Here is a 26,574-nt window from a genome sequence, read left to right on the forward strand (position 1 = left end):
CCCACACTGAGAGCAGATGAATGGCCTCGCCCCAGTGTGAACTTGCTGGTGTCTCAATAGGTGGGATGAATCACTGAATCCTTTCCCACACTAAGAGCAGGTGAATGGCTTCTCCCCAGTGTGAATTCGCCGGTGTTTCTGCAGGTTGGATAATTGAGTAAATCCCTTCCCACACTGAGAGCAGGTGAATGGCCTATCCCCAGTGTGAATTCGCTGGTGTCTCAATAGGTGGGATGAATCAGTGACTCCCTTCCCACATTGAGAGCAAGTAAATGGCTTTGCCCCAGTGTGAACCCGCTCGTGAATCTGCAGGTGAGATAACTGAGAGAATCCATTCCCACATTGAGAGCAGGTGAATGGTCTCTCCCCAGTGTGAACTCGCTGATGTTTCTGCAGAGTGGATGAACGACTGAATCCCTTCTCATAGTGAGAGCAGGTGAACAGTTTCTCTCCAGTGTGAACCCGCTGATGTGTCTTCAGGCTGGATCACTCAGTGAATCCCATCCCACACACAGAGCAGGTGAACAGCCTCTCCCCAGTGTGAATGCGTCGATGAGCTTCCAGCTCTGATGGGAATCTGTAGCCCTTCCCACAGTCCCCACATTTCCACGGTTTTTCCATGTTTTGGGTCTCCTCGTGTCTCTCCAGGTTGGACAATCAGTTGAAGCCTCGTCCACACACAGAACACGTGTACGGTCTCTCCCCGCTGTGAATGGTGTGATGTTTCTCCAGGCTGTGTAACTGGTTAAAGCTCTTTCCACAGTCAGTGCTCTGGAACACTCTCACTCGGGTGTGTGTGTGTCTCCAGTCACACTGATGTTTAAAAGCTTTGAAGCTGACAGATCGGACAAACATTTCTCCTTCTAGATTTAAATTCTGATGAAATTCAGGTCTCAAGGAAGCGAATGACTCTGTCAGATTGAGACATACGTTTGAGATTTCTGTCTGTAATTCCTCCTCTTCTAATATCCTGTAAAAACAATTTACAAAATACATCACTGTCAGTACAGGATAGAAATTCAGAACAGACAATTAAATTCCAGTTTTCTGGAACATTTCTCCTTTCTCATTCCCTAAAAGCTGTAAATCTCCATCCCACACACTCTCCCTCCATTCTCACTCTGCTGTATCTAATATTCACCCTCCCAATTCTCCTGAAGGTGCTGATTCAGGCTGATTGACAGATCCATGCTCACTGCTTCCTGTCCTGGGCATAGAGGTCATATCAAATAGGAGCTGCAGTCGGCCATTTGGGCCTGTTCAACCATTCAACGAGATCATTGGCCGATCTATCTCAGCACCATTTTCCCACACTATCCCCCACATCCCTCGATATCTTTAATATCTAGAAACCTATCAATCTCGGTCTTGAAAATAATTGATGACGGAGGCTCCACGGTCTCTGGGGTAGAGAATTCCAAAGGTTCACCACATCCTCGAGTGAAGAAATCCCTCCTCATCTCAGCTTTCTCCTCATTTTCCTGCCTGTTCCCCATAACCCTCGACTCTCTCGTCAATCAGAAATCTGTCCCGGGGGGAGAGTATCCCGTAATACGGCCATGGGAGTAGCTGCTATTCCACAGGTTCTAGTGTCACTCGCCTATAATCCATCATTTATCCTGATTGCCCGGCACTCATCTACCTAATCCTTGAATTAATATTTGTCGTCATGTCCCTGGAACGTTTCGGGATTACGTTTGGTAAGATTATGCTGAAAAGCATCAAGAAATCCGTTGATAAAAGAGTGCAGGCGGATTCAGTGGGGGTGGAGCCACCATTTCAACATGGGGCCTGACCCTCAGGAGGTCCCTCGACCCCGCGCTCTCTGGGACTCTCTCAGAGGCATTGAAAATGATGACTGGCGACATTCTCCGTGTTATTGACCAGAGGCTGAGTGAGCTGACTCAATATCTGTGAGCTCATGAGGCCGAGCTGTAAAACACCATGAAGAGGCTCGATGATCCGGAGGAGAGAATCTTGAACGTTGAGCAAGATGCCTCCTCGGCATCTCCTCAATTCTTGGAAAACCGGCCGAGTGCTGTGGTGGACACCTGGAAGACTTGGAGAACTGAGGGTCAGAGAAAGAACATCCGAGTCGTCGGCCTGCCGGAATAGGTGTAGAGGGTAATGTTCCCGTTAGGTTCTGGATCCTGTCTTTGACGCCGAGGGATAGTTTCCAACCCAGACCTGTAATCATTCATTTCCACAACTTGAAAGATCACCAGTCGGTCCTGGAGATGGGTAAGGTGAGGTGGGACCTGGCTCCATGAGGGAGTGAGGATTTCCTTCTTCCAGGACTTTCCGGCAGCCACACAAACGAAGCATCGGGGCTTTCAGAAAGTATTTCCCAAGGTGCCACATCAAAGGTCACTGCACAACAAAGGAGCTCATGGTGTTGACTAGAGGGCAGCATATAGAGGATTGGTTAGCTCACAGGAAGCAGAGAGTGGGTATAAATGGGTCATGTTTGGGTTGGTAAGATGCGACAAGTGGAATGTCACAAGGATCAGTGCTGGGCCCTCAACTATTTACAATCTATATTAATGAGTTGGATGGGGTTAAATTTGCTGATGACACAAAGAGGGATTGGAAATTAATTTGCCAAGTGGACTTCAGGAGAATGCAAAGCGCAACAAATAGATTAAGTGAGTGGGAGCAAATTGACAGATGGAGTATAATTTGGGAAAATGTGAACGTGTCCACTTTGGCAGGAAGGATTAAATAAAACATTATTTAAATGGAGAGAGATTACAGAACTCTGAGGTACAGATGGATCTGGGTGTCCTGGTACAGGAATCACAAGTTAGTTTGCCGTGTTATGACACCCTGGGCTAGTGCGCGGTCAATTCCAGCCCCACGTGCACTAGTCACAGCACTAGTGAATTAACCAATAATTCTTATAAAAATACCCTATGTCTTTGGCCCTTGGCTGCCCAATAATCAGTCACCATTGTTGCAAATGTAAATACGATTACTGTTTATTTATAACGAGAACAATAATAAAATATGCAGCAAACACAACTGATTAACTATAAGCCAATTCCTAATTCCCACTTTAACCTGCCCCCAGCCTCTATATACACACACACATAGACAGACAAACACAGAGGGGTGGAAAGGGATAAAATCAAAAGTGAAATAAATTATTTTTTTCAGATGATGGTTTTTAGCACACTTTGCTTCACAGCAAGCTTGCAGGTTAAAGTCTTTAGTTTACAGCCTGTACTGATCTCTGTAGATTAATTTGTTCAGGTGCTCTGTAGTTTAGAAATGCAGTACTCACACTTTCTGGAGAGGCACCTCATCTCTGTTCAAACTTTTCTTGCAGTTTGTGGTTTGTATTTGGGTCTCCATGGTTTCAGGAATACAGCACCCACAGGCTATCCGGGAAGAGAGATAGCATTCACAGCTGCCTTCTGGAGAGAGAGTTAGTCAGTTCTGCCTCGTGTTGCTAGAATCAAACTGCAAGCTTGGGACTCTGAAAAACATCCCAGTGTGATAGGATTCAATCACCGCCTGTTACCTAGGAGCACAGCCTTTTGGGCCAATTCATTGGCCACCAGCGAATCAATCAAACCGAGTCCCAACCCCAATTCTTACACTGGTGCCTAAAGGTCTGCAGCTCCAGTTTAAACCAGCACAGACTCCTGGATTCTTCTGCTTGAATTAAAGATACAGGCTGCTTGCCTTAAAATGACTTGTCCATTAATCATCCATGGACCAAAAATGTAACGGCAAAAATAAAAGAAAGGGGAAATAAGGTTATGAAAAGGAAGGGCCCTTACAGCCGGTACAGCAAGTGATGAGGAAGGTGAATGGAATATTGTTGTTTATTGCAAAGGGACTGGAATATAAAAGTTGGGATGTTTTGCTGCAGTTGTACAGGGCCTTGGTGACGCCATGGGCTGGATTCTCCACTGGCGAGATTCTCTGTTGCGCCGGCAGCGCACCCACGCCCGGGGATTTCCAGACGACGAGCTGGCAACAATGGGAAACCCCATTGGCCACTGTTGGTGGGGGCGCCTCAGGATGGAGAATCCCGCCCCATATTTAGAGCACTGTGTACAGTTTGGGTCTCCTTATTCACAAATTAGATAATTGCATTAGAAGCAGTTCAGAGGAGGTTGACTCCCAGATTCTGGAATGAGGGGGTTATCCTCTGAGGAAAGGTTTGACAGGTTGGGCCTGTATCCATTGCAGTTGAGAAGAATGAGAGATGATCGTATTGAAGCACATGAGATCCTGAGTGGAATTGACAGAGAGAATGCGGAGAGGATGTTCCCCCTTGTGGCAGAGACTAGAAATAGGGGAGACCCGGTTAAAATCTGAAAGGTCCGAGCAGCCCCTCAGTTCAAGGGTAATAAATTCTGGTCCAGCGACTCCCACATCCTATTAAGAATTTACAAGACTCTCCACAAATCCTCACTCAATTTCACTCCATTATTGTCCAGTTCTGGCTCCGCCTGGGGTAACATCTACTCGATAATTTCTTCTTGTGCGGTGAGTTCTAGGTTACTGGTGCATAAGGATAGATGCTTCAAACAACAGATCAAACATGGATGTGAAAGATTTTCCAACTCCCTCTCTACCCCACGGCCAAATTGTGGACAGTTCTTACTCAGCATTATTTCTCCCAAGCCCTTCATTGTCCCATTATCGCTTTAATTTCACTCCCACTTTGCCCGTGTCCAGTGTGTTTAATTCTATCCGGATTGTTTTAAAGTCAGTTTCTCTCTGGAGTGTGTGTCAATGTCTTGATGATGTCACAATGGTGTCTCAATCCCCCGGCCACATTAACCATTTCATCTCCTGCTGTGTCTCCAGTAGCTGTGTGTTTGGGACCCGGTCTTCAGTCCATTTCACCATGAATTTAGGCTTGTTATTTTTCACATGTAACAAATCACATCTGCACACCCACACCGGGATCCCAAAATCATGTCACATATTCTTAACTCTCAGATGCGCTGAAGATCAAAGCGAGTGTCTGTCTTTCTTATCTCCCCTGTTATGGTGCTGATATTTCATGTCGTGGCCGGGCTTTCAAATGTGGATTTCTTTAAAACAAAATTCATGGGCCAGGATGTAAATATTTCCAGGAGAAAGCGATCAATTTATTCATCCCATCTAAACATTCCAGACTTTAACTGGAACACAGGTGGAGACCAGATTGATATAGGTTTGCCTTTCAGTAGTCAATGGTCAGACACCCTGTACCATTTGCCAAACTGGACTATTTGACGAACTGCGTGTTTTAATTAACATCCCTCTTTCCTCCAGTTGCTCTACTGTGGGTAAAATCCCTTCGGTTGGGGACGGGTTGATGGGTATTGTTTGGTACACGGTGGAACATTACCAGTGAATGATGCTGGTTCCATCTGTAATTGGCCACAATCATTCTTATCTTTTGCCACATTGGATGGTCATAAAGCTGATCTTTCCTGATGGTTCTGATTGACCATGTTACTGTCCCATTTTCAAAGCTTAAGGGAGAATTCAATTAGAATAAAATATCCAGACCCAGAATAGCCGGGTCCACTGGGCCTATCCAGACTGAAGATATCAGAGAGAGAGGGAGCGAGAGCGAGATGACTGGTGGTTTAATCTGAGGGTCACCACACCTCAGGCGAGGGGCAATGTTGAGAAGGTGGACCCTTCATGGATAACCTCAGCCAGTACGACAGTTGCACCCCAGCTATTGGAGTCACTCCGCATCATGAACCAGCCATCCAGCCAACTGAGCTAACTGACACCCCCCCCGTAGATGAATAATAATGCCTTAAAATATTAGCTATTGCCTGTCTCCCATCATACCATTTAATGCAGTTTCCCAGTCTACCTCAGACAACTTGCCCCTCATACCCTGATTGGATGTTCACCCAGATAAATTAAACAAAAACATGGAACCACCAATGCCCATCTTCATGGTAATGTGGCAGGATTTAGAGGGATCCAAACAGAAATGCAAACTGAATATCTTCTCACTTCCAAACACCCCTTCACTCTGTGATCCTTGTGAAATTTGAACCAAGGTAGTCGCAACAAGGCTCAAAGAGCGTCAGCCCTCTGGAGGCAAAGCCATGAGACTGCCAAGTCGAGCAGAGCAAAACCCTCCGACCCTCCCCATTGACCAACTGACAGAATGAACAAAATGCAGTCCAGGATGTAACTGAGAGCAGAAACAATAACAGCAATAGCCCCTGTAATCACTTGTGTCTCGGCAGGTATGAGGAAACACTAAATTCCCTACCACATTGAGGGCAGGTGAACGGCTTCTCTCCAATGTGAATTTGTGGTGTGACTTCAGACTGGATAACTGAGAGAATCCCTTCCTACACTGAGAGCAGGTGAATGACCTCTCCCCAGTGTGAACTCTCTGGTGTGTCTGCAGGTGGGATGGAACACTAATTGCCTTCCCTTACTCAGAGAACGTGATTGCCTTCTCTCCACTATGAACCCGCAGATGTGTCCGCAGGTTGGATGAATCACTGAATCCCTTCCCACACTGGGAGCAGGTGAACGGTCTTTCCCCAGTGTGAATTCGCTGGTGATTCTGCAGGCTGGATAACTGAGTGAATCGATTCCCACACTGAGAGCAGGTGAATGGCCTGTCCCCAGTGTGAACTTGCTGGTGTGTCCGCAGGTTGGAGAACTGAGTGAATCCTTTCCCACACTGGGAGCAGATGAAAGGTCTCTCCCCAGAGTGAACTTGCTGGTGACTCTGCAGGTGGGATAACTGAGTGAATCCCTTCCCACACAGAGAGCAGGTGAACGGCCTCTCCCCAGCGTGAACCCGCTGATGTGTCCGCAAGTTGGATGATTTACTGAATCCCTTCCCACACTGGGAGCAGATGAACGGTCTCTCCCCAGAGTGAACTCGCTGGTGACTCTGCAGGTTGGATAACTGAGTGAATCCCTTGCCACACTGAGAGCAGGTGAATGGCCTCTCCCCAGTGTGAACTCGCTGATGTGTCTGCAGATTGGGTAACTGAGTGAATTCCTTCCCACACTGAGAGCAGGTGAACGGCCACACCCCAGTGTGAATTTGCTGGTGTGTCTTAAGGCTGGAGAACAGAGTGAATCCCTTCTCACACATGGAGCAGGTGAATGGCCTCTCCCCAGTGTGAATTCGTCGATGAGTCTCCAGCTGTGATGGGAATCTGTATCCCTTCCCACAGTCCCCACATTTCCACGGTTTCTCCATGTTTTGGGTCTCCTCGTGTCTCTCCAGGTTGGACGATCAGTTGAAGCCTCGTCCACTCCACACAGAACACGTGTACGGTCTCTCCCCGCTTAAATGGAGCAATGTTTTTTCAGGCTGTGTAACTAGTTAAAGCTCTTTCCACAGTCAGTGCTCTGGAACACTCTCACTCGGATGTGTGTGTCTCGGTGCTTTTCCAGTCACACTGATGGTTAAAATCTTTTGAAGCCAACAGATTGGGCAAACATTTCTCCTTCTAGATTCAAGGGCCGATGATATTCAGGTCCCAAGGTGACTCTGTAAGACCAAGATGTGACAATTGAGATTTCTGTCTGTAATTCCTCCTCTTGCAATATCTGTAAAAGAGGTTTACAAAAGTCAACACTCAGTACAGGATAGAAATTCAGAACAGAGAATTCTAGTTTCTATGGAACATTCCTACCTCTCATTCCCCAATACCTCGTCTCCAATACCTATTCCCCATACCTAGTCTCCAGGGAGCGGACTCGGAGGGATGGAGTTTCGGAGCTGTGAGGACAAAAACCTTATCTCGGGGATTCACAGCCGAGTCTCCAGGGAGCGGACTCGGAGGGGCAGGGTATCGGAGCAGTGACTGTAGGAAGGATGAGCTAGCTGACCACTGCACCCTGGTACAGGAGGCTATCCAAGCGGGGGGAGGAAGTGGTAGTTGTCGGGGATTTTATAATTAGGGGAACTGATAACATCCTTTGGAAGCAGGGCCGAGAGTCCCACATGGTATGTTGCCTGCCCGGTGCCAGGGTGAGGGGCATCTCTAACCGGCTTGAAAGGATATTGGAGAGGGAGGGGGAGGATCCAGTTGTTGTGGTTCACATTGGGACAAACAACATCAGCAAGACTCGGAAAGAGGACCAGTGTTGGGAATATCATAAACTAGGAACAAAATTAAAGAACAGGTTCCCAAGGATTATAATCTCTGGATTATTCCCCGAGCCACGTGCAAATTGGCATAAGGATGAGAAAATTAGGGAAGTAAACTCGTGGCTAAAGGAGTGGTGCGGGAAAGAGGGGTTCCATTTCATGGGGCACTGGCATCAGTACTGGGACAGGAGGGATCTGTACCGTTGGGACGGTCTCCACCTGAACCGATCTGGGACCAGTGTCCTCGTGAAAAGGATAAATAGGGAGGTCACAAAGACTTTAAACTAACAAATGGTGGGGGAGGGGGAAGAGTTCTCAGCGGAACTCAATACAGTTCCAAAAACAAGTAGCAGGACGGTCTGGACTGGGTACCAAATATACCGGTTATAAAGTTTACAGGAGGGACGGAGAATATGGCAGAGGGGGTGGAGTAGCCTCACTGATTAGAAATACTATCACCTCAATAATGAGGGAGGATATAATGAGGGGAAGCATCCAGCGGAGACCATGGGCTGGATTCTCCGTCGGCAGGATCCTTCGCTTCGCCGGCAGCGCGCTGATGCCCGCGGATTTCCCAACGGCATGGGTGTGCCCACAACGGGAAACCCCATTGGCCGACGGGATGGAGAATCCCGCCCCATATGGGTGGAACTGAGGAACAAAAAAATCTAAAACTGTAATGGGTGTTGTGTATCGACCGTCGAGTGGCAGTTCTGAGATGCTAGATTGTATAAAGGCAGAAATTAGGCGAGTGTGTAGCAAAGGCAGAGTAGTATTAATGGGGGATTATAACTGACACAGATTGGGAGAGGCAGACAAGCACCTGCCAGAAAGGGAGTGAATTTCTGGAATGTGTCCGGGATAGTTTCCTGCAGCAATATGTTCCAGATGTAACAAGGGGACAGGCAATATTAGATTTAGTTGTGAGTAATGAGCCCAATTTAATTAGTAGCCTAACTGTGCACGAACATTTATCAAATAGTGATCACAACATTATTGAATTCAGTGTAGTGTTTTAAAGTGAAAAGCACGTTACAGACAGTAGAATTTTAGACTTGGGTAAGGCTGACGTTAACGGGATGAGACAGAGACTGTCCACGGTAAACTGGGGAGATCTGTTAATGGGTCAAACAACTGAAGATCAGTGGAGAATATTTAAAGAAACATTTAACGAGATACAGAACAAGTATATACCCCTGAGAGGAAAAGGCTCCACTTCACAAACAAAAAAGGAGCCAGGGACAAATAAGAGGTTAGGGACAGCTTAAAACTAAAAGAAAGGGTGCAAAAAATACAAGACACAGGACAGATACGGACGAATAGGATAGGTACAAGGACCAGCAAAGGGTCATAAAGCAGCTTGCAAGAGCGACTGAAAGGGATTATGAAAGGAAACTCGCAAGGGACATCAATATCAATGAGAAGAACTGTTTAGTTATATAAAGGGAAAGCGGGTGTGAAGAGCAATGTAGGCCCAGTGAAAGCTGAAAATGGAGATATTGTCAGTGATAATGGGGGAATGGCAGACACGCTGGACAATTACTTTGCCTCAGGATTTACAGTTGAAAAGGCGGATAACTTGCCAGAAATTAATAGTCGATAGAGGACAAGGACTTAATACAATTAACATAACGATACCATCACTAATTAGGAAACTAATGGAACTAAAGAGTGACGAATCCCCAAGACCTGACGGTTTCCATCGAGGGTGTTAAAGGAAGTCGGGGAGGACATTGTAGATGCTCTAACTAGAATCTCCCAGAGTTCCCTAGATTCAGGAGTAGTCCCTCTGGGTTGGAAAATTGCACTTTTTGAAGCGCGGATACACCAGCGAGTTCACACTGGGGAGAAGCCATTCACCTGCTCTTAGTGTGGGAAGGGATTCATTTTTTAAGAAGGGTGAAAGGGGAAAAACAGGGAATTACAGACCAGTTAGCCGAACACAACATGGTAGCACAATGGTTAGCACTGTTGATACATAGCGGCAGCAACCCAAGTTCGATTCCCGCCTTGGGTGACTAAGTGTGGAGTCTGCACGTTCTCCGCCGTGTCTGCATAGGTTTTATCCTGGTGCTCCCACAAGTCCCAAAAGACGTGCTTATAGGTGAATCGGACAGAGGAATTCAGTCCCTCAGTGTTAATGTAAGCCTACTTTTGAGACTAATAAAGATTATTGTTATGAACATCTATGGTGGGGAAACTGCTGTAATGTATAATTAGGGGTGGGGTAACTGAACACTTTGAAAAAACTTTGTTTGATCAGGGATACCAGCCTGATTTATTTTACTGAATTTTTTGAGGAGGTGACTGAGGTCGAGGACAGGGGAATGTCTATGGATGTCATTTATATGGACTCCCAGAAGGCATTTGATAAAGTCCCACACAAAAGACTGTTAGCTGAGGTGGAAGCCTTCGGAGTTGAGGGCAAATTATTGACACGGTTAGGAAATTGGTTGAGTGGCAGGAGAGTGTGGGGATATGGGTATTTAATAAGATACAATGAAGAGTATAACACCGAGTTGTAGAGAAAACAAAACTTATTTTATTTAACATTAACTATATACACAGCTCCAGTTGCTGAGTTAGGAGAGATTACTTGAATTTGACCTGTTGCACTTTTCAGGATTAAATTCAATTTGCCACTGTTCTGCCATCGAACCAGCCCGTCCATATCATCCTGTAATCTGAGGCGTTCCTCACCATTTCCCACACCCCCAATTTTTGTGTCATCTGCCATCCTATCATATCTCCAACATTCACATCCAGATCATTGATGTATGCTCCGAACAACATGGAACCCAACACCGATCGCAGTGGAACACCACTGGACACAGGCTTCCAGTCACAAAGACAATCTTTGACCATCTCCCTCTGCCTGCTGCCAGGAAGCCAATTTTGGTATCAATTTGCCCTGGATCCCGTCTTGACCAGTCTCCCATGTAAGACCTTGTCACAAGTCTTACTGAAGTCGATATGGGCTACATGTGGGCGTCACAGTGGGTAGCACTGTTGCTCCATAGTTCCATGATTCCAGGTTCAATTCCCGGCTTGGGTCACTGTCTGTGTGGAGTCTGCACGTTCTCGCCGTGTCTGTGTGGCTTTCTTCCGGGTGCTCTGGGTTCCTCCCACAAGTCCCGAAAGACGTGCTTGTTAGGTGAATTGGACATTCTGAATTTTCCCTCCATGTACATACAGGGGCTGGTTTATCACAGGGCTAAAGAGCTGGCTTTTAAAGCAGATCAAGGAAGGCCAGCAGCACGGTTCAATTCCTGTACCAGCCTCCCCGACCAGGCACCGGAATGCGGCGACTGTGGGATTGTAAGCAGTGTTAATGTAAGCCTACTTGTGACAAAATATATTATCAACTGCACTCCCCTCAACTACACACCTCGTCATATCCTCGGAAAATTCAAATGAAATAGAATCCACAGAATCCTTCTGCACCGACCCTCCGATAGAGCATGCTACCCAGGTCCACTCCCCCTCTCTATCCCCTTAAACCCATCTACCTTTTGGACACTAAGGGGCAATTGATCATGGCCAATCCACCTATCCTGCACATCTTTGGACTGTGGGAGGAAACTGGAGCACCCGGAGGAAACCCACGCAGACATGGGGAGAACAAGCAAACTCCACACAATGTAGACCATAGATCTCTTCCTTTCCAACCCCCCACCGTCTTCCTTCAAACCAACTTTTTCCTTCTGATTTCCTGCTTTCAGAGACCCAAACTTTAAAGAGTCATAGAGTTTTACAGCACAGAAAGATGCCCTTCAGCCCATCGTGAAAATGCTGCCTGTTCAGCCATTGCACATCAAAGATGAAAAGAGAGAGCAACAGTTTAGCACTTCATGAAGACACATAGCCATTTGATCTGTCCCTCACTGCCACCAGCTCAGATACAACACTGCACAAACTTAGCAGCCACGATAGAGTTGGGATCAGCTGTGGTGAAACACTGGAACTGGATCCAGGTCAGGGTGAAATATAGTTTGCTTGCCAGTTCACTGGATGGTGAGATCAGAGATGGGTTCTGCTATGGGTGGACTCAGATAAGGATTTTAAGAGGCACTGATGAGGGTGTACATTGAGATGCTGAGTGGATTGGCTGTCTTGTCAGACAGTCAGTCCCCTTCACTGCCAAGCAGCATGTAGAGGTCTGACTCCAAGTCTCCAAATTGGCAGAGGACATTGTGCAGAACGTGCCCTGTCCACAACCTCAGCTCCATCTCCTTGTTCTGGTGCAGAACCAGAGGCACTGCTAGTGCTGCTCACAAACCTGTTACAGCCTTTGTTTGGGTCGGTCTTTATAAGACATAATCTCCCTTTGACAAAGCTATGCTGACTATCCTTGATTAATTCTTGCCTCCGCAACAGAGATTAATTCTGTCCCTCAGAATATTTATTTCCTGACCACTCATGTTAAACTCACTGGTCTGTAATCTCCTGGATTTTCCCTACTTCTCTTGAATAATGGAACCACATTATCTGTCCTCCTTCCTCTGGCACCGCTCCTGTGACCAGAGATTTGAAAATTATTCTCAGAGCCTCTGCAATCTCCTCCCTTGCGGCCCACAGCAGCCTGGGAAACATTTCATCTGGGCCTGAGGATTTAAACAAGTCACCATGTGACGGTGAGAATGAGAAAATAAATGTAATGGGGAGAAAAGGAAGTGTTTTACTTACAGGAGTTAGAGGAAATTTCAGTCTGTGTGAAGCTGAAGGAACAGCAGCTTTGCTGGGCAGACAGTGAAGGAAACTCCGTGCAGCCACTGACATGGGTCCCAAACTCTGATTGGCTGGAGGATCAGCGCCTGTCCAATCCTCCACAAGTTTCTATTGGCCAATGTCACTCATGGAGACAATGAGGAAGCGGACTTTGGCGGGGATGTGACCTCTCTACGCTGAGCTGTTGTCCAATCCGGAGTATTTTGTTTCTGTGACTAGGGATGTTGCTCCCAATGGGAGACTGTGTGCTGGGAACGCCCCGCTGAGTCATTGTGACGTCGCACGGAGCCTTGCCTGAATCTCTGCTCCGCGGTGACGTTTCCGGGTTCCAGTGCGCAGGCCCGGCGGGCGCAGACGAGAGCCCCGCCCCCAATCGTTGTTTCCCCTACCTCCTGCACATCAGCAGATAAGGTTTCCAGGCAACCGTCTGACGCTTCCGGCCAGAGCGAGAAGCCGCTCGGTAATCTCCATCTCCACCTGCGCATGTCCAAGGGTGACAGGGAACTGCGCATTGCAGAGGAGAGCCCACCCTCTGACCTTCCTGCTCAGGTGTTCGCCAATGAGGAACTGGGAGGACCGGAAGGACTCTGGTCCTTTAGCTAATCAGAGCGCGGATTTTGTGTGAATGACCATGGAGCTTCATACAGACTGAAACTTCCTCCTGTCTCCAACATCTGTCAGTAAAACACTTTCTTTTCTCCCCCCTTTCCATTTCTTTTCTCATTCTCACCTTCAATTGGTCACTTGCAGCAACTGAAGGCAAAGGAAGTGAATCCAGGGAGGGTGCAGACTCTGCAAAGGTTGGCCCAGGTCTCTCTCTCTCTCCTTCTCTCTTAAAGGCATTGACATCCTTTGCTCCCTCAGCTTGACACATTTATTTGTCTGGCTAAAAGGACAGTCTCTTTCCTCATGTTCACAATTAAAGGGTTGGTTTCCCCAGAGATGGCTGACTATTAAGGGAACAGTAAATTAATATCAGACATAGAAATGTCCAGTGTTGGTAAATGGTACAGATTAGATATATTATCTATGGTTCTGTAAAGTACATTTATTATTTCTAGTTTTGTAACATTGCACTGTAGCTACATTATATATTTCCAGTCATCTCTTCCCTCAGAGGGTTGTTAATCTCTGGAATTATTTTCCCACAGGAACCAATGGAGTCTGGGGGTCATTGAATATATTCAAGGATGAATTAGACAGAATTATTTTTTTTGAATTTAAAGTGCCCAGTCTTTTTTGTCAATTGAGGGCCTCAGTTCCGGTCACCCGCTCGCCTGTGCGGTGGATAGAGCAGTTTCTTCAGCGGGGGGGGGGGGGGGGGGGGGGATTGTGGGAGCTGCGGCCATTACTTTTCCGGAGCCCAGTCTTCAACCTCCTGGGACTGGGCTGAAAAGTGAGGGGGTGGACATTGACCCCAACATGACACAAAGTGCATGTGGCTAGAAATTGGATTTGATTGTGACTCCTCCCCCCCCCCCCCCGCCCCGCCCCACCCATCCTCCAAACATCTTTTTTTTAATTTAAAGTACCCAATTCATGTTTTTCCCAATTAAGGGGCAATTTAGTATGGCCAATCCACTTACCCTGCACATCTTTGGGTTGTGGGGATGAGACCCACGCAGGCACGGGGATTTTGTGCAAACTCCACACGGATCGAACCTGTGTCCTCGGCGCAGTGAAACTAGATAGATTTCTGATTGATGAGGGAGTTGAGGGTCACGGGGAACAGGTAGGAAAATGGACTGAAAGTTAAGGTGAGGAGTGAATTCTTCACTTGAGGATGTGGTGAAGCTTTGGAATTCTCTACTCCAGAGGACTGTGGAGCCTCAGTCATCAAGTATTTTCCAGATTGAGATTGATAGGTTTTGAGATGTTGATGTCACCAAGGGATATGGGGGATAGTGTGGGGAAAAGGTGCTGAGGTATAGCGGCCATTGGGCTCATTATAGGGTTGAGCAAGTTCAGTGGGCCATATGGCTGACTGCAGCTCCTATTTGTTATGGTCACTGTGTCCAGGACAGGAAACCGTGACCATGAGTCTGTCAATCAGCCTGACTCAGCACCTTCAGGAGAATTGGGAGGATAAATATTAGATACAGCCGAGTGAGAATGGAGGGAGAGTGCGTGGGATGGAGATTTACAGCTTTTGAGTGGAAAGAACGTTCCATAGGAACCAGAATTGTCTGTTCTGAGCTTCTATCCTGTACTGACAGTGATAACCTTTGTAAACTCCTTTTACAGTATATTAGAAGAGGAGGAATTACAGACAGAAATCTCAAACATCACATCTTGATCTGACAGTCACTTGATCCCTTGGAGAACACACACCCGAGTGAAAGTGTTCCAGAGCACTGACTGTGAAAAGAGCTTTAATCAGTCACACAGCCTGAAAAAACATCGCAGCATTCACAGTGGGGAGAGACCGTACATGTGTTCTCTGTGTGAGTAAGGCTTCAATTGTCTCACCTGGAGAGACACAAGGAGACCCAAAACATGGAGAAACAGTGGAAATGCCAGGACTGTGGGAAGGGATTCAAAGCCTCATCTGCACTGGAAGCTCATCGGCACATTCACTCTGAGGAGAGGCCATTCAGCTGCTCTCAGTGTGGGAAAGGATTCAGTCTGTCATTCACCCTGCAAACACACCAGAGGGTTCACACTGGGGAGAGGCCATTGAACTGCTCTCGGTGTGGGAAGGGTTCAGACATTTATCCACCCTGCAGAGATATCAGCGAGTTCACACTGGGGAGAAACCATTCACCTGCTCTAAATGTGGGAAGGGATTCACTCAATTATCTAGCCTGCAGAGGCACAAGTGGGTTCACAATGGGGAGAGGCCGTTCATCTGCTCTGTGTGGGAAGGCATTCTGTGAATCATCCACACTGCGGAGACACCAGCGAGTCCACACCGGGGAGAAGCCATTCAGCTGCTCCGAGTGTGGGAAGGAATTCAATGAATTATCTAGCTTGACGTCCCACCGGCGAGTTCACACTGGGGAGAAACCGTTCTCCTGCTCTCAGTGTGGGAAGGAATTCTGTGTTTCCTCGTACCTGCTGAGACATCAATAAGTTCACAAGTGATTACAGGGATTGGATTCTGTGTTATTGGTTCTGCTCACAATTCCATTCAGGACTGCATTTTGTTCATTCTGGCACTTTGTGAAGTGGGAGGGTGTAGAAGCCAGGTATTTTGAATACAACTAGTATAGGTAAAAGATTGCTGTTTAAGCATAAATATTAAGCTCCAGTTTTAAATATCCATTTATACAGCATAATTCACTTTTACTGAGGTCCTTTGTTCTGGCAAATGCATATTTTCAAAGTCAGTGTGACATTCCAATTTGACACTGCTTGTGCTAATTGTCAAGGACAAGGACTGAATACCATAGCAACATGAAGGCACCATTGTTCACAATGCAGATAACAGCTAAGCTACCTTAAAACCAGTCTATTGCTGGTAAAGATTAGCAGAATATCACATTCCATAACATGAAGACATGAAACAATTAAAAGCTGATGTTGCACATTGAAGATGGACGGCTTGCCATCAAATCAAATGTGTTTGAGTCTAACCCAAACCAATTAGGATTATATTGGGGTGTGATTAGATGACTTAAGACAGATATGAAAGTGTATAACGGAAAAGTTTCCGCCCGCCATTTTAGTGTTGTCTGTCCTTAATTGCTGTCTTTAATTCTCTTAGTCTGTCTGTTAATGTGAGATGTCTTTTGGGGGTACTGTCTTTGTGTTAGTCTGTGTCAGTGATGTAGTGTACTTTTGTACTTTGAGTTTGAGTTTAGCTGAAGATTAGCTCTCTCTCTCTTCATGTTTCATTGCCAGACTTTGACCTTTTAAAAGTTACTTTCAAGCTGTCTGCCTAAGCAAAAAGATAATGCCTGTAATTCTCTGAAAGCTTCGAATTGTCTACGAATTGCCTTTTAAATGACTTTCAAATTTTAATCAAGCAACTACAAATAAAACAATTCTTTTTGGCACCTGAGAAGTTTTAACTGAAGTTTCTGCTGAGTCCCAGTATTCGCAAAGTGCTACTGGTAACTGAATAGCAGAAATGATATAAATTCCTTCAACTTTACACAGTCGAATAATACTAGGAATCCAACAACTTGGCATAGTCCAGAAATATTACAAATCTTACAACTTGTCGTATTGCGCCAGGACTTTGATTCATCAACTAAGCTTCCCCCAAACTTGGCGTAGTTCGGCAGGTTAAGATCCCTTCAAATTAAAGATTTCAACAATTGGCGAGCCAGCCAAGGTTAACATCCTATAAATTACAGATTCCAACAGAGGGTTGGAGGGTTTCTTTCTGCTGGACTGGCCGGTCTCACGACTTTGCCTCCAGTCGACTCCAGTAACAAGAAACATTAAAGATTCCATTAGGTCAAAGGAAGAGGCTCATTGATAGATTACAGATTTATTGCTTCACTGATTTATTGGTAACCTTTAAGAATTGATGCAGTATAATTCTGAAATTCAGTACACAGACAGAAAATGGAAAATCCACAAGGCAAAGTCATTGTTTCAGATAAAATATGAGAATTGCTGTACAACAATTTAATCTGTGTCCGAATCTAACACTGCTTCACAAAAAATTGCATAAAAGCCCTCGTAACGAATAAACCATTGTTCTAAAATACATCTAGTAACAAAAAAGTATTGCAGCCTTAGCAACAGAAACATTTACAAATATCGCAAAACCTTAGCAACAAGCAAGGTTAATGCAGAACACCATATCTTCATAGGATTGGTACACATGGCGGGAGCATGTAGACATTTAATTAATTTGATAGACATTAATGAATCTTAAGTAATGACCAATGCCTGGATAACAAATCATGCTCCAAGTGACAGAGAGTTATTTGAATAAATCAGGAAGCCTCAGCTGAGAATTTGAAACCAATAAGGGGTTCGACCATTGATAAGAATTTCTTAAGAATAAGTTCTCATAATTAAAGTTTGTTCTGTATTCATGCTTCAAGAAATTCTGAACCATCTATTGATTTCCTAATATTTTCTTATGTTTTTGTTTAATTCTCTTTATGATTTGATGTTTTATTTGTTCTAAGTTTTGATTCATTTTTATGTAAGAGAATCAAGGTGGATATTTAGCAATAAAATTGTATTTTTGGACACCTCCAATCAACCTGATCTTGGGCTGTTATTTGAAGATAAAGTAAGAGATCTTTTCACTCAAAGTTGCCAAACTAAGTATAACTCTAAGGATTAGAAACATGTCTTAGAATTCAGCAAAGGATGATCAAGGAACTCAAAGAGAAAATTGAATATGAGAGCAAACTGGCTAGAAACATTAAAAAAACGACAGGAAAAGCTCCTGTAAGAATGTGAAGAAGAAAAGATTAGCAAGGACCAATGTGGGTCCATTCCAGGCAGAAATAGGATAGTTTACAATGGGGTACAATGAAATGGCAGAGAAACTAAACAATGTGTGTCTGTCTTCATGGAGGACATGAAATTGGCCCAAAGACACGAGAGAACCAATGGACTAGTGAGCACGAGGAACTGAAGGAGATTTGTATTAGTTAAAAAATAGTACTGGAGAAATTAATGTGGTTGAAAGTTAATAAATCCCCAGAAGCTGATGCTCTACATCTCAGAGTGTTGAAAGAGGTGGCTGTAAAGATAGTGGATACATTGGTGATCATCTTTCAAAATTCTATAGATTCTGGAATGGTTCCTGCAGATTGGAAGGTGGTAAATGTAACCCCACTATTTAAGGAGGGAGAGAGAAGATGGGGAACCACAGACCCATTGGTCTGGCATCAGTAGGAGGGAAAATGCTATAATTTATTATAAAGGATGTGATAACATACGAATTAGGAGCAGGAGCAGGCCACTCGGCCCCTCGAACCTGCTCCACCATTCAATACGTTCCCGGCTGATCTGATTGTAACCTCAATTCCACATTCCCGCCGACCCCCCGATAACCTTGTTTAACCAGAATCTATCCAGTTCCGCTTTAAAAATATTCAAAGACCCTGCTTCCACTGCCCTTTGAGGAAGAGAGTTCCAAAGACTCACGATCCTCTGAGAGAAAAAAGTTCTCCTCCGCCTTAAATGGGCAAGTTATTACTTTAAAGTGACTCCAATTTCTAGATACTCCCACAAGAGGAAACATCCTTTCCACATCCACCCTGTCAAGGCCCCTCAGGATCTTATACACTTTAATCAATTCACCTAAACTCCATCGAACACAAGCCCAGCCTGTCCAATCATTCCTCATAAGACCAGCTTCCAATTCCAGGTATGAGTCCAGTAAACCTTCTCTGAACTGCTTCCAACACATTTACATCATTCCTTAAATGAGAGCAATACTGTACACAGTGCTCCAGATGTGGTCTCGCCAATGTCCTGTATAACTGAAGCATAATCTCCCTACTTTTGTATTCAATTCCCCTCACAATAAACAATAACATTCTATTAGCTTTCCTAATTTAAGGGCTATGGAGAGAGAGCAGGTAAATGGAGTTGAAATCAGCCATGATTGAATGGTGGAGTGGACTTGATGGGCCGAATGGCCTTACTTCCGCTCCTATGTCTTATGGTCTTATTACTTGCTGTACCTGTATACTCGCCTTTTGAAATTCATGCACTTGGACACCCAGATCCCTCTGAGTCTCAGAGCTCTGCAATCTCTCACCATTTAGATAATAATCTTTTTTATTCTTCTGGCCAACATGGACAATTTCACGTTTTCCCATGATATTCTCCATTTGGCAGATTTTTTCCCAGTCACTTAACTGATCTATATCACTTCGTAACCTCCTTACGTCCTCTTCACAATTTACTTTACTACCTATCTTTATATCATCGGCGCAGGAGTTGGCCATTCAGCCCGTCGAGCCTGCTCCACCATTCAATACGATCATGGCTGATCATCCACTTCATTGTCTTTTCCCCCACACTATCCCCATATCCCTTTATGTTATTGGGATTTAGAAATCTGTCAGTTGGGTGGTACAGTGGCTAGCACTGCTGCCTCACGGTACTAAGAACCTGGGTTCGATCCTGGCCCCGGGTCACTGTCCATGTGGAGTTTGCACATTCTCCTCGTGTCTTGTGGGTCTCAGACCCACAACCTAAAACGACGTGCAGCTGAGGTGAATTGGCCTCACTGCACTGCCCCTTAATTGGAAAAGAATAATTGGGTACTCTTGAATTTATTAAATAAAAAAAAAGAAATCTGTCAGTCTCTGCTTTAAACACACTCAGTGACTGAGCTTCCACAGCCCTCTGGGGTAGAGAATTCCAAAGATTCACAACCCGAGGAGTAAAGAAATGTCTCCTCTGAGACCCATCCTAAGTGGCTTCTCCCTTAGTTTGAAATTGTGTCCCCTGGTTCCAGACTCTCCAACCAGGGGAAATATCTCACCTGCACCCACCCTGTCTATTCCTTTATGGATGTTGTAAGTTTCAACGAAATCCCCTCTCATTCCTTGAAACTCTAGAGAAAAGAGGCCTAGTTTCCCCCAATCTCTCTTCATAGGACAGTCCTGCCAAACCCGGAACAAGTCTGGTGAGACTTTGTTGCTGTTCCTCTGTGGCAATACATTTCCTCAGGTAAGGGGAGTAAAACTGCACACATTACTCCAGCTGTGGTCGAAGCATTTCGTAATGATCGATGTCAAGGCCACCGGACGGTATTCATTGAGGCACATTGCCTGGTTCTTCTTTGGCCCTGGTACGATGCTGGTCTTCTTGAAGCAGGTAGGAACCTCAGAACGGAGTAGGGAGAGGTTGAGGATGTCCGCGAACACACCCGCCAGTTGGTCCGCGGAGGATCGGAGTGCACGACCAGGGATCCCGTCAGGACCTGTCGTTTTCCGAGGGTTCACTTTCAAGAAGGCCAATCTGACTTTGGACGCTGTGATGATAGGTATGGGTGTGTCGAAGGCTGCTGGGGCAGATGACAACGGTTTGTTGGTTTCCTGCTCGAAATAAGCATAGAATAAATTGAGTTCATCAGGAAGGGGTGCGCTGTTACCAAAGATTCTACTCGGCTTTGATGTTTTAGTCCATTGTGTTGTTTAAACCTTGCCACAATCGATGAGAGTCCATGATTCTAGCTTAGTCGGGTATTGTCTCTTGGCATTCCTGTTGGCTTTGCAGAGGTCGTACCTAGATGTTTTGGTATAGGTCAGGATCGCCTCTCTTGAACGCCTCAGACGTGCCCTTCCACAGGGAGTGAATCTCCCGATTAAACCATGGTTTCTGGTTGGGTAACGTACGTACTACCTTCTTTGACACACAATCTTCTACACACTTGCTGATGAAGTCTGTGGTGGTGCTGGCATACCCGTTTAGGTTAGCTGCTGTGTTCTTGAATATGGACCAGTCACTGACTCCAAACAAGTTGCGTCGGAGCTCTTCTGTTGCCTCAGACCAGCATTTGCACAACCTTCTTAACCGGATTCTCTTGCTTAGGTTTCTGCTTGTATGCCGGGAGAAGGAGCACCATCTTGTGGTCCGATTTTCCGAAGTGCTGTTGGGGGATGGAGCATCAGGCGCCCTTGATGTTTGCGTAGCAGTGGTCAAAGATGTTGGGGCCCCTGTTGGGACAGGAGATGTGTTGGTGGAATTTTGGCAGTACACTCGAGGTTGGCCTGGTTGAAGTCCCCGGCGACGATGAACAAGGTCTCCGGGTATTCTGCTTCATTGTTATTTATAGCGGTTACAATTCATCAAGCGCCTTCTTCACTTCCGCCTGGGGTGGGATGTAGACCGCCGTGATGATGGCAGAAGTGAACTCCGTGGAATGTAGTATGGACGGTACTTCACAGTCGGGTATTCCAGGCCCGGGGAGCAGCAGTTCGCCAGGGTCGCCACGTCCAAGCACGAGGAGGAGTAGGTGAGAAGAAAAATCCCTCCACCCACTCCATGTTCAGTCCTGGATGTGATGAACAGCAGGAATAACAGCAGAATCCAACCCGTCATCACTTGTGAACCCTTTGGTGTCTCAGCATGTTGGATGACTGAGTGAATCCCTCCCCACAGTGAGAGCAGGTGAATGGCTTCTTTCCAGTGTGAACTCGCTGGTGTGTCAACAGGGCAGATGAATCACGGAATCTCCTCCCACAATCAGAGCAGGTGAATCAAGTGTAAACTCGCTGGTGTCTCCGCAATGTGGATGATGTTTGAAACCTCTTTGTGCAGTGAGAGCAGCTGAACGGTCTCTCCTCAGTGTGAATGCGCTGGTATTCATCAGTACCTGAGAGCTTTTAAACCCACTCCCACAGTCGGAGCATTTATAGGGTCACTCGTTGCTGTGAGTGACATTGTGGCTCAGCAAGTGATGACCGAGTGAATCTTTTCCCAGTCGGAGAGGTGAACGGGCTCTCCCCGGTGTGACCTCGCTCGTGTTTCATCAGGTTGGATGAGGATCTAAACCTCTTTGTGCAATGAGAGCAGCTGAACGGTCTCTCCTCAGAGTGAACGCGCTGGTGGCACATCAGTAGCCAAGAGCTTTTGAAACCCCTCCTGCAGTCAGAGCATTTAAAGGGCCTGCTCTTGGTATGAGTGACATTGTGTTTCAGCAGGTTGGATAACTGAGCAAATCCCTTATCACACACAGTGCAGATGAACGGCTTCTCCCCGGTGTGAAGTCGCAGGTGTCTCTGCAGGTGGTGTAACTGAGTGAATCGCTTATCACACACAGTGCAGATGAATGGCCTCTCCCCGGTGTGAACTCTCTGGTGTCTCTGCAGGTTGCCAATGTCAGTGAATCCCTGTTCACACTGAGAGCAGGTGAATGGCCTCTCTCCAGTGTGAACTCCTTCGTGTCTCCGCAGGTTGCCAATGTCAGTGAATCCCTTTTCACACTGAGAGCAGGTGAAAGGCCTCTCCCCAGTGTGAACTCGTTCGTGTTTCCGCAGGTTGCCAATGTCAGTGAATCCCTTTTCACACTGAGAGCAGGTGAAAGGCCTCTCCCCAGTGTGAACTCGTTCGTGTTTCCGCAGGCTGCCAATGTCAGTGAATCCCTTTTCACACTGAGAGCAGGTGAATGGCCTCTCTCCAGTGTGAACTCGCTGGTGGCTCTTCAGGTTAGATAACTGAGTGAATCCCTTCCCACAGTCAGAGCAGGTGAACGGCCTCTCCCCAGTGTGAACTCGCTGGTGGCTCTGCAGGCTGGATAACTGAGTGAATCCCTTTCCACAGTCAGAGCAGATGAATGGCTTCTCCCCAGTGTGAACTCGTTCGTGTCTCCGCAGGTTGCCAATGTCAGTGAATCCCTTTTCACACTGAGAGCAGGTAAAAGGCCTCTCTCCAGTGTGGCTGCATTGATGCCTTGCCAGCTCGTGTGGGGCTGTGAATCCCATCCCACACACAGAACAGGTGAACGGCCTCTCTCCAGTGTGACTGCGTTGATGCCTTTCCAGCCCGTATGGAGCTTTGAATCCCTTCCCACAATCCTCACATTTCCATGGTTTCTCCATGGTCCGGGGGATCTTGCGTCTCACCACGTTGGACGATCAGTTGAAGCCTCGTCCACACACAGAACACCTATACAGTCTCTCCCTGCTGTGAATGGTGTAGTATTTTTTCAGGCTGTGTCACTGGTTAAAGCTCTTTCCACAGTCAGTGCTCTGTAACAGTCTCACACGGGTGTGTGTGTGTGTGACTCAGAGATTTTCCAGACACACTGATGTTTAAAATCTCTTGAAGCAGACAGAACAGACAAACATTTCTCCTTCTAGATTCAAAGGCCGATGATCCCAAGAATTGAGTGACTCAGTCAGTTTTTGACGTGATATTTAGTTTGAGATATCGGTCTCAAATTCCTCTCGTTCGAACTTCCTGCAAAGAGATTTTACAATGGTAATCAGTGTCAGTACAGGATAGAAACTCAGAACAGACAATTCTAGTTTCTATTGAACATTCTTTCCTCTCTCTTTCCCTGAAATGCTCTAAATCTCAATTGCACACACTCTCTCTCCATTTTCACTCTGCTGTATCTAATATTCACCCTCCCAATTCTCCTGAAGGTGCTGATTCAGGCTGATTGACAGATCCAAGCTCACTGCTTCCTGTCCTGGACACAGAGACCTGAAAATCTTCATGCAGGCTGCCAGACAGATATATGTCTATATTACTGGATGAAAAATGAGTGTAATATACAGACTGTATTCACTTACTTTCCCTCCCAATTTTCCTGAAGGTGCCGATCAACAAATCTAAACTCACTAAAACCTGTACAAGAGTAGAGAATCTCCATACAAGTACATTTACTGATTAGAGATAGGGAGATTCTGAGGAAGAATTTTATTTAGTCATGGAGTGGTCATGACAGGGAACTCACTGCCCACAAGGGTTGTGGAAGTCCAGATGATCAATAATTTAAAATAAAATAGGATGGTTACTTGAAGAAAATAAGCTTTCAGGTGAACAGGGATATCGAGGGGGAATGGGACTGACTGGATTGCTGTACAGAGAGTCAGCATTGACTTGAGTTACCAAATGGATTCTGTCAGTGCTGCAATGACTGTATGACTGGAAATATATAATGTAGGTACAGTACTATTTACAAAACTAGAAATAATAATACATGTATTTTATTGCAGAACCATCAATAATATCTACAATACATACCATATAACAACACGAGACATATCTCTGTCCATTATTAAATTTTTAAAAAATAATTTACGGGATATGGACAATGCTGGTTAGGCCGGCATTTATTACCCATCCCCAGTTGCCCTTCCGAAGTAGTGGTGAGCTGCCTTCTTGAACTGCTGCAGTCCTTGAGGTGTAGGTACATCTACTGTGCTGTTTGTTTTAAATTTGTTTTTTATAAATTTAAAGTACCCAATTAATTTTTTTCCAATTAAGGGGCAATTTTGCGTGGCCAATCCACCTACACTGCACATCTTTGGGTTGTGGGGGCGAAACCCACGTAAACAAGGGGAGAGTGTGCAAACTACACACGGATAGTGACCCAGAGCCGGGATTGAACCTGGGACCTCGGCGCCTTGAGGCAGCAGCACTAACCACTGCTCCACCATGCTACCCTACATCCCCTGTGCTGTTAGGGAGGGAATTCCAGGATGTTGCCCCAGGGACAGTGAAGGAACGGCAATATATTTCCAAGTCAGGGTGGTGTGTAACTTGGAAACAAACCTCCAGATGGTGAGGTTCCCAGGTATCTGCTGCTCTTGTCCTTCTAGATTGTAGTGGTCATGGGTTTGGAAGGTGCTGTCTGAGGAACCTTTATGAGTTACTGCAATGTATCTTGTAGATGGTATACACAGCTGCTACTGTTTGTCAGTGGTGGAAGGTTTTAATGTTTGTGGAAGGTGACACAATCAATCAGGCTGCTTTGTCCTGGATAGTGTCGAGCTTTTTCAATGTTGTTGGAGCTGCACTCATCCAGCAAAGTGGAGTGTATTCCATTACACTCCTGACTTGTGCTTGTAGATGTCTGGTGGGCAGGCTTTGGGGCATCAGATGGTGTGTTACTCACTGTAGGATTCCCAGCCTTTGACCTGCCCTGGGAGCTACAGTATTAATATGGCTAGTCCAGTTCAGTTTCTGATCAATGGTAACCTCCAGGATGTTGGTTGTGTGGGTTTCAGCGATGGGAATGCCACTGAATGTCAAGGGGTGGTGGGTAGATCCTCCCTTGCAGCAGATGGTCATTGCCTGGCACTTGTGTAGCACAAATGTAACTTGCCACTTATTAGGCCAAGCCTGGATATTGTCCAGGTCTTACTGAACTTGGACATGGACTGCTTCATTATCTGAGGAGTTGAGAATGGTGCTGAACATTGTGCAGTCATCCACAAACATCACCACTTCTCACCTTATGATGGAAGGAAGATCATTGATGAAGCAGCTGAAGATGTTTGGGCTGAGGAACTCCTGCAGTGATGTCTTGGAGCTGAGATGATTTACCTCCAATCACCACAACCATCTTCCTTTGTGCCAGGTATGACTCCAACTAGTGGAGAGTTATCCCCCGATTCCCATTGGCTCCAGTTTAGTGAGGGCTCCTTGATGCCATACTCGGTCAAATGCTGTCTTGATGTCAAGGGCAGTTACTCTCACCTCACTTCTGGCATTCAGCTCTTTCGTCAAAGTTTCAACTAAGGCTGTAATGAGGTCAGGAGCTGAGTGACCCTGGGGGAACCCAAACTGAGCGTCCAGGAGCAGGTTATTGTAGAATAAGTGCCGCTTAATAGCAACTTTGATGACTCCTTCCATCACTTTGCTGATGATGGACAGTAGACCTACAGAGAAGTAATTGGCTGAGTTGGATTTGCCCTGTTTACTGTCCCCTTAAATGTCAGTCATCTCCTGAGGAAACCAGCCCTTTAATTGTGAACATTAAGAAAGAGATCGTCCTTTTAGCCAGACAAATAAATGTGTCAAGTTGAGGGAGCAAAGGATGTCAATGTCTTTAAGAGAGAGAGAGACCTGGGCCAAGCTTTGCAGAGTCTGCACCCTCCCAGGATTCACTTCCTTTCCCTTCAGTTGCTGCAAGTGACCAATTGAAGATGAGAATGAGAAAAGAAATGGAAAGGGGGAGAAAAGAAAGTGTTTTACTCACAGATGTTGGAGACAGGAGTCTGTGTGCAGCTCAAGCTCATTCAGGGTTGGAGGAACAACAGCTTTGCTGGGCAGAAACCTCCATGTCCAGCTTCCGCATTGAGACAATGGGGGAGCTCTGATTGGCGGAGAAAAAGAGTCTTTCCGGTCCTCCAATCTTC

At 46.0% G+C, this 26,574-nt stretch overlaps 2 protein-coding genes across 5 annotated transcripts in view; both read right to left on the bottom strand.

Moving 5' to 3' along the window:
• Positions 1–343: 343 nt before the first annotated feature.
• LOC140421950 (uncharacterized) lies at positions 344–26,498 on the bottom strand. 4 transcript variants are annotated; one of them, XR_011947180.1, is made up of 3 exons: positions 26,415–26,498; positions 3,284–7,495; positions 344–970 (listed from the first exon to the last, which is right to left on the bottom strand). XR_011947180.1 is itself a non-coding variant. In XM_072506944.1 (2 exons), exon 2 carries the CDS (start codon positions 7,199–7,201, stop codon positions 6,416–6,418), a length of 786 nt encoding a protein of 261 aa, XP_072363045.1. In that variant the 5' UTR covers positions 7,202–7,554; positions 12,785–13,478; the 3' UTR covers positions 980–6,415. The 4 variants fall into 4 exon arrangements, 1 of the variants encoding a protein (XP_072363045.1); XR_011947179.1 differs by having other exon boundaries at positions 3,284–7,554; XR_011947178.1 differs by lacking the exon at positions 26,415–26,498 and adding an exon at positions 12,785–13,478 and having other exon boundaries at positions 3,284–7,554.
• The window catches only part of LOC140417956 (uncharacterized), a 28,119-nt gene continuing 18,808 nt past the window's right edge, over positions 17,264–26,574 (bottom strand). The window contains exon 3 of the mRNA XM_072501388.1: positions 17,264–23,328. Within this exon, the coding sequence (XP_072357489.1) occupies positions 22,114–23,328 (1,215 nt within the window). The 3' untranslated portion in view covers positions 17,264–22,113. The remainder of the gene's footprint in view (positions 23,329–26,574) is intronic.

This window comes from Scyliorhinus torazame, chromosome 5 (assembly GCF_047496885.1).
Source record: "Scyliorhinus torazame isolate Kashiwa2021f chromosome 5, sScyTor2.1, whole genome shotgun sequence".
Lineage (NCBI taxonomy): Eukaryota > Metazoa > Chordata > Chondrichthyes > Carcharhiniformes > Scyliorhinidae > Scyliorhinus > Scyliorhinus torazame.

Excerpts from the sequence above, each read along its gene's own strand:
- LOC140421950 (XM_072506944.1), bottom strand. The coding sequence starts at position 7,201 with ATGGAGAAACCGTGGAAATGTGGGGACTGTGGGAAGGGATACAGATTC.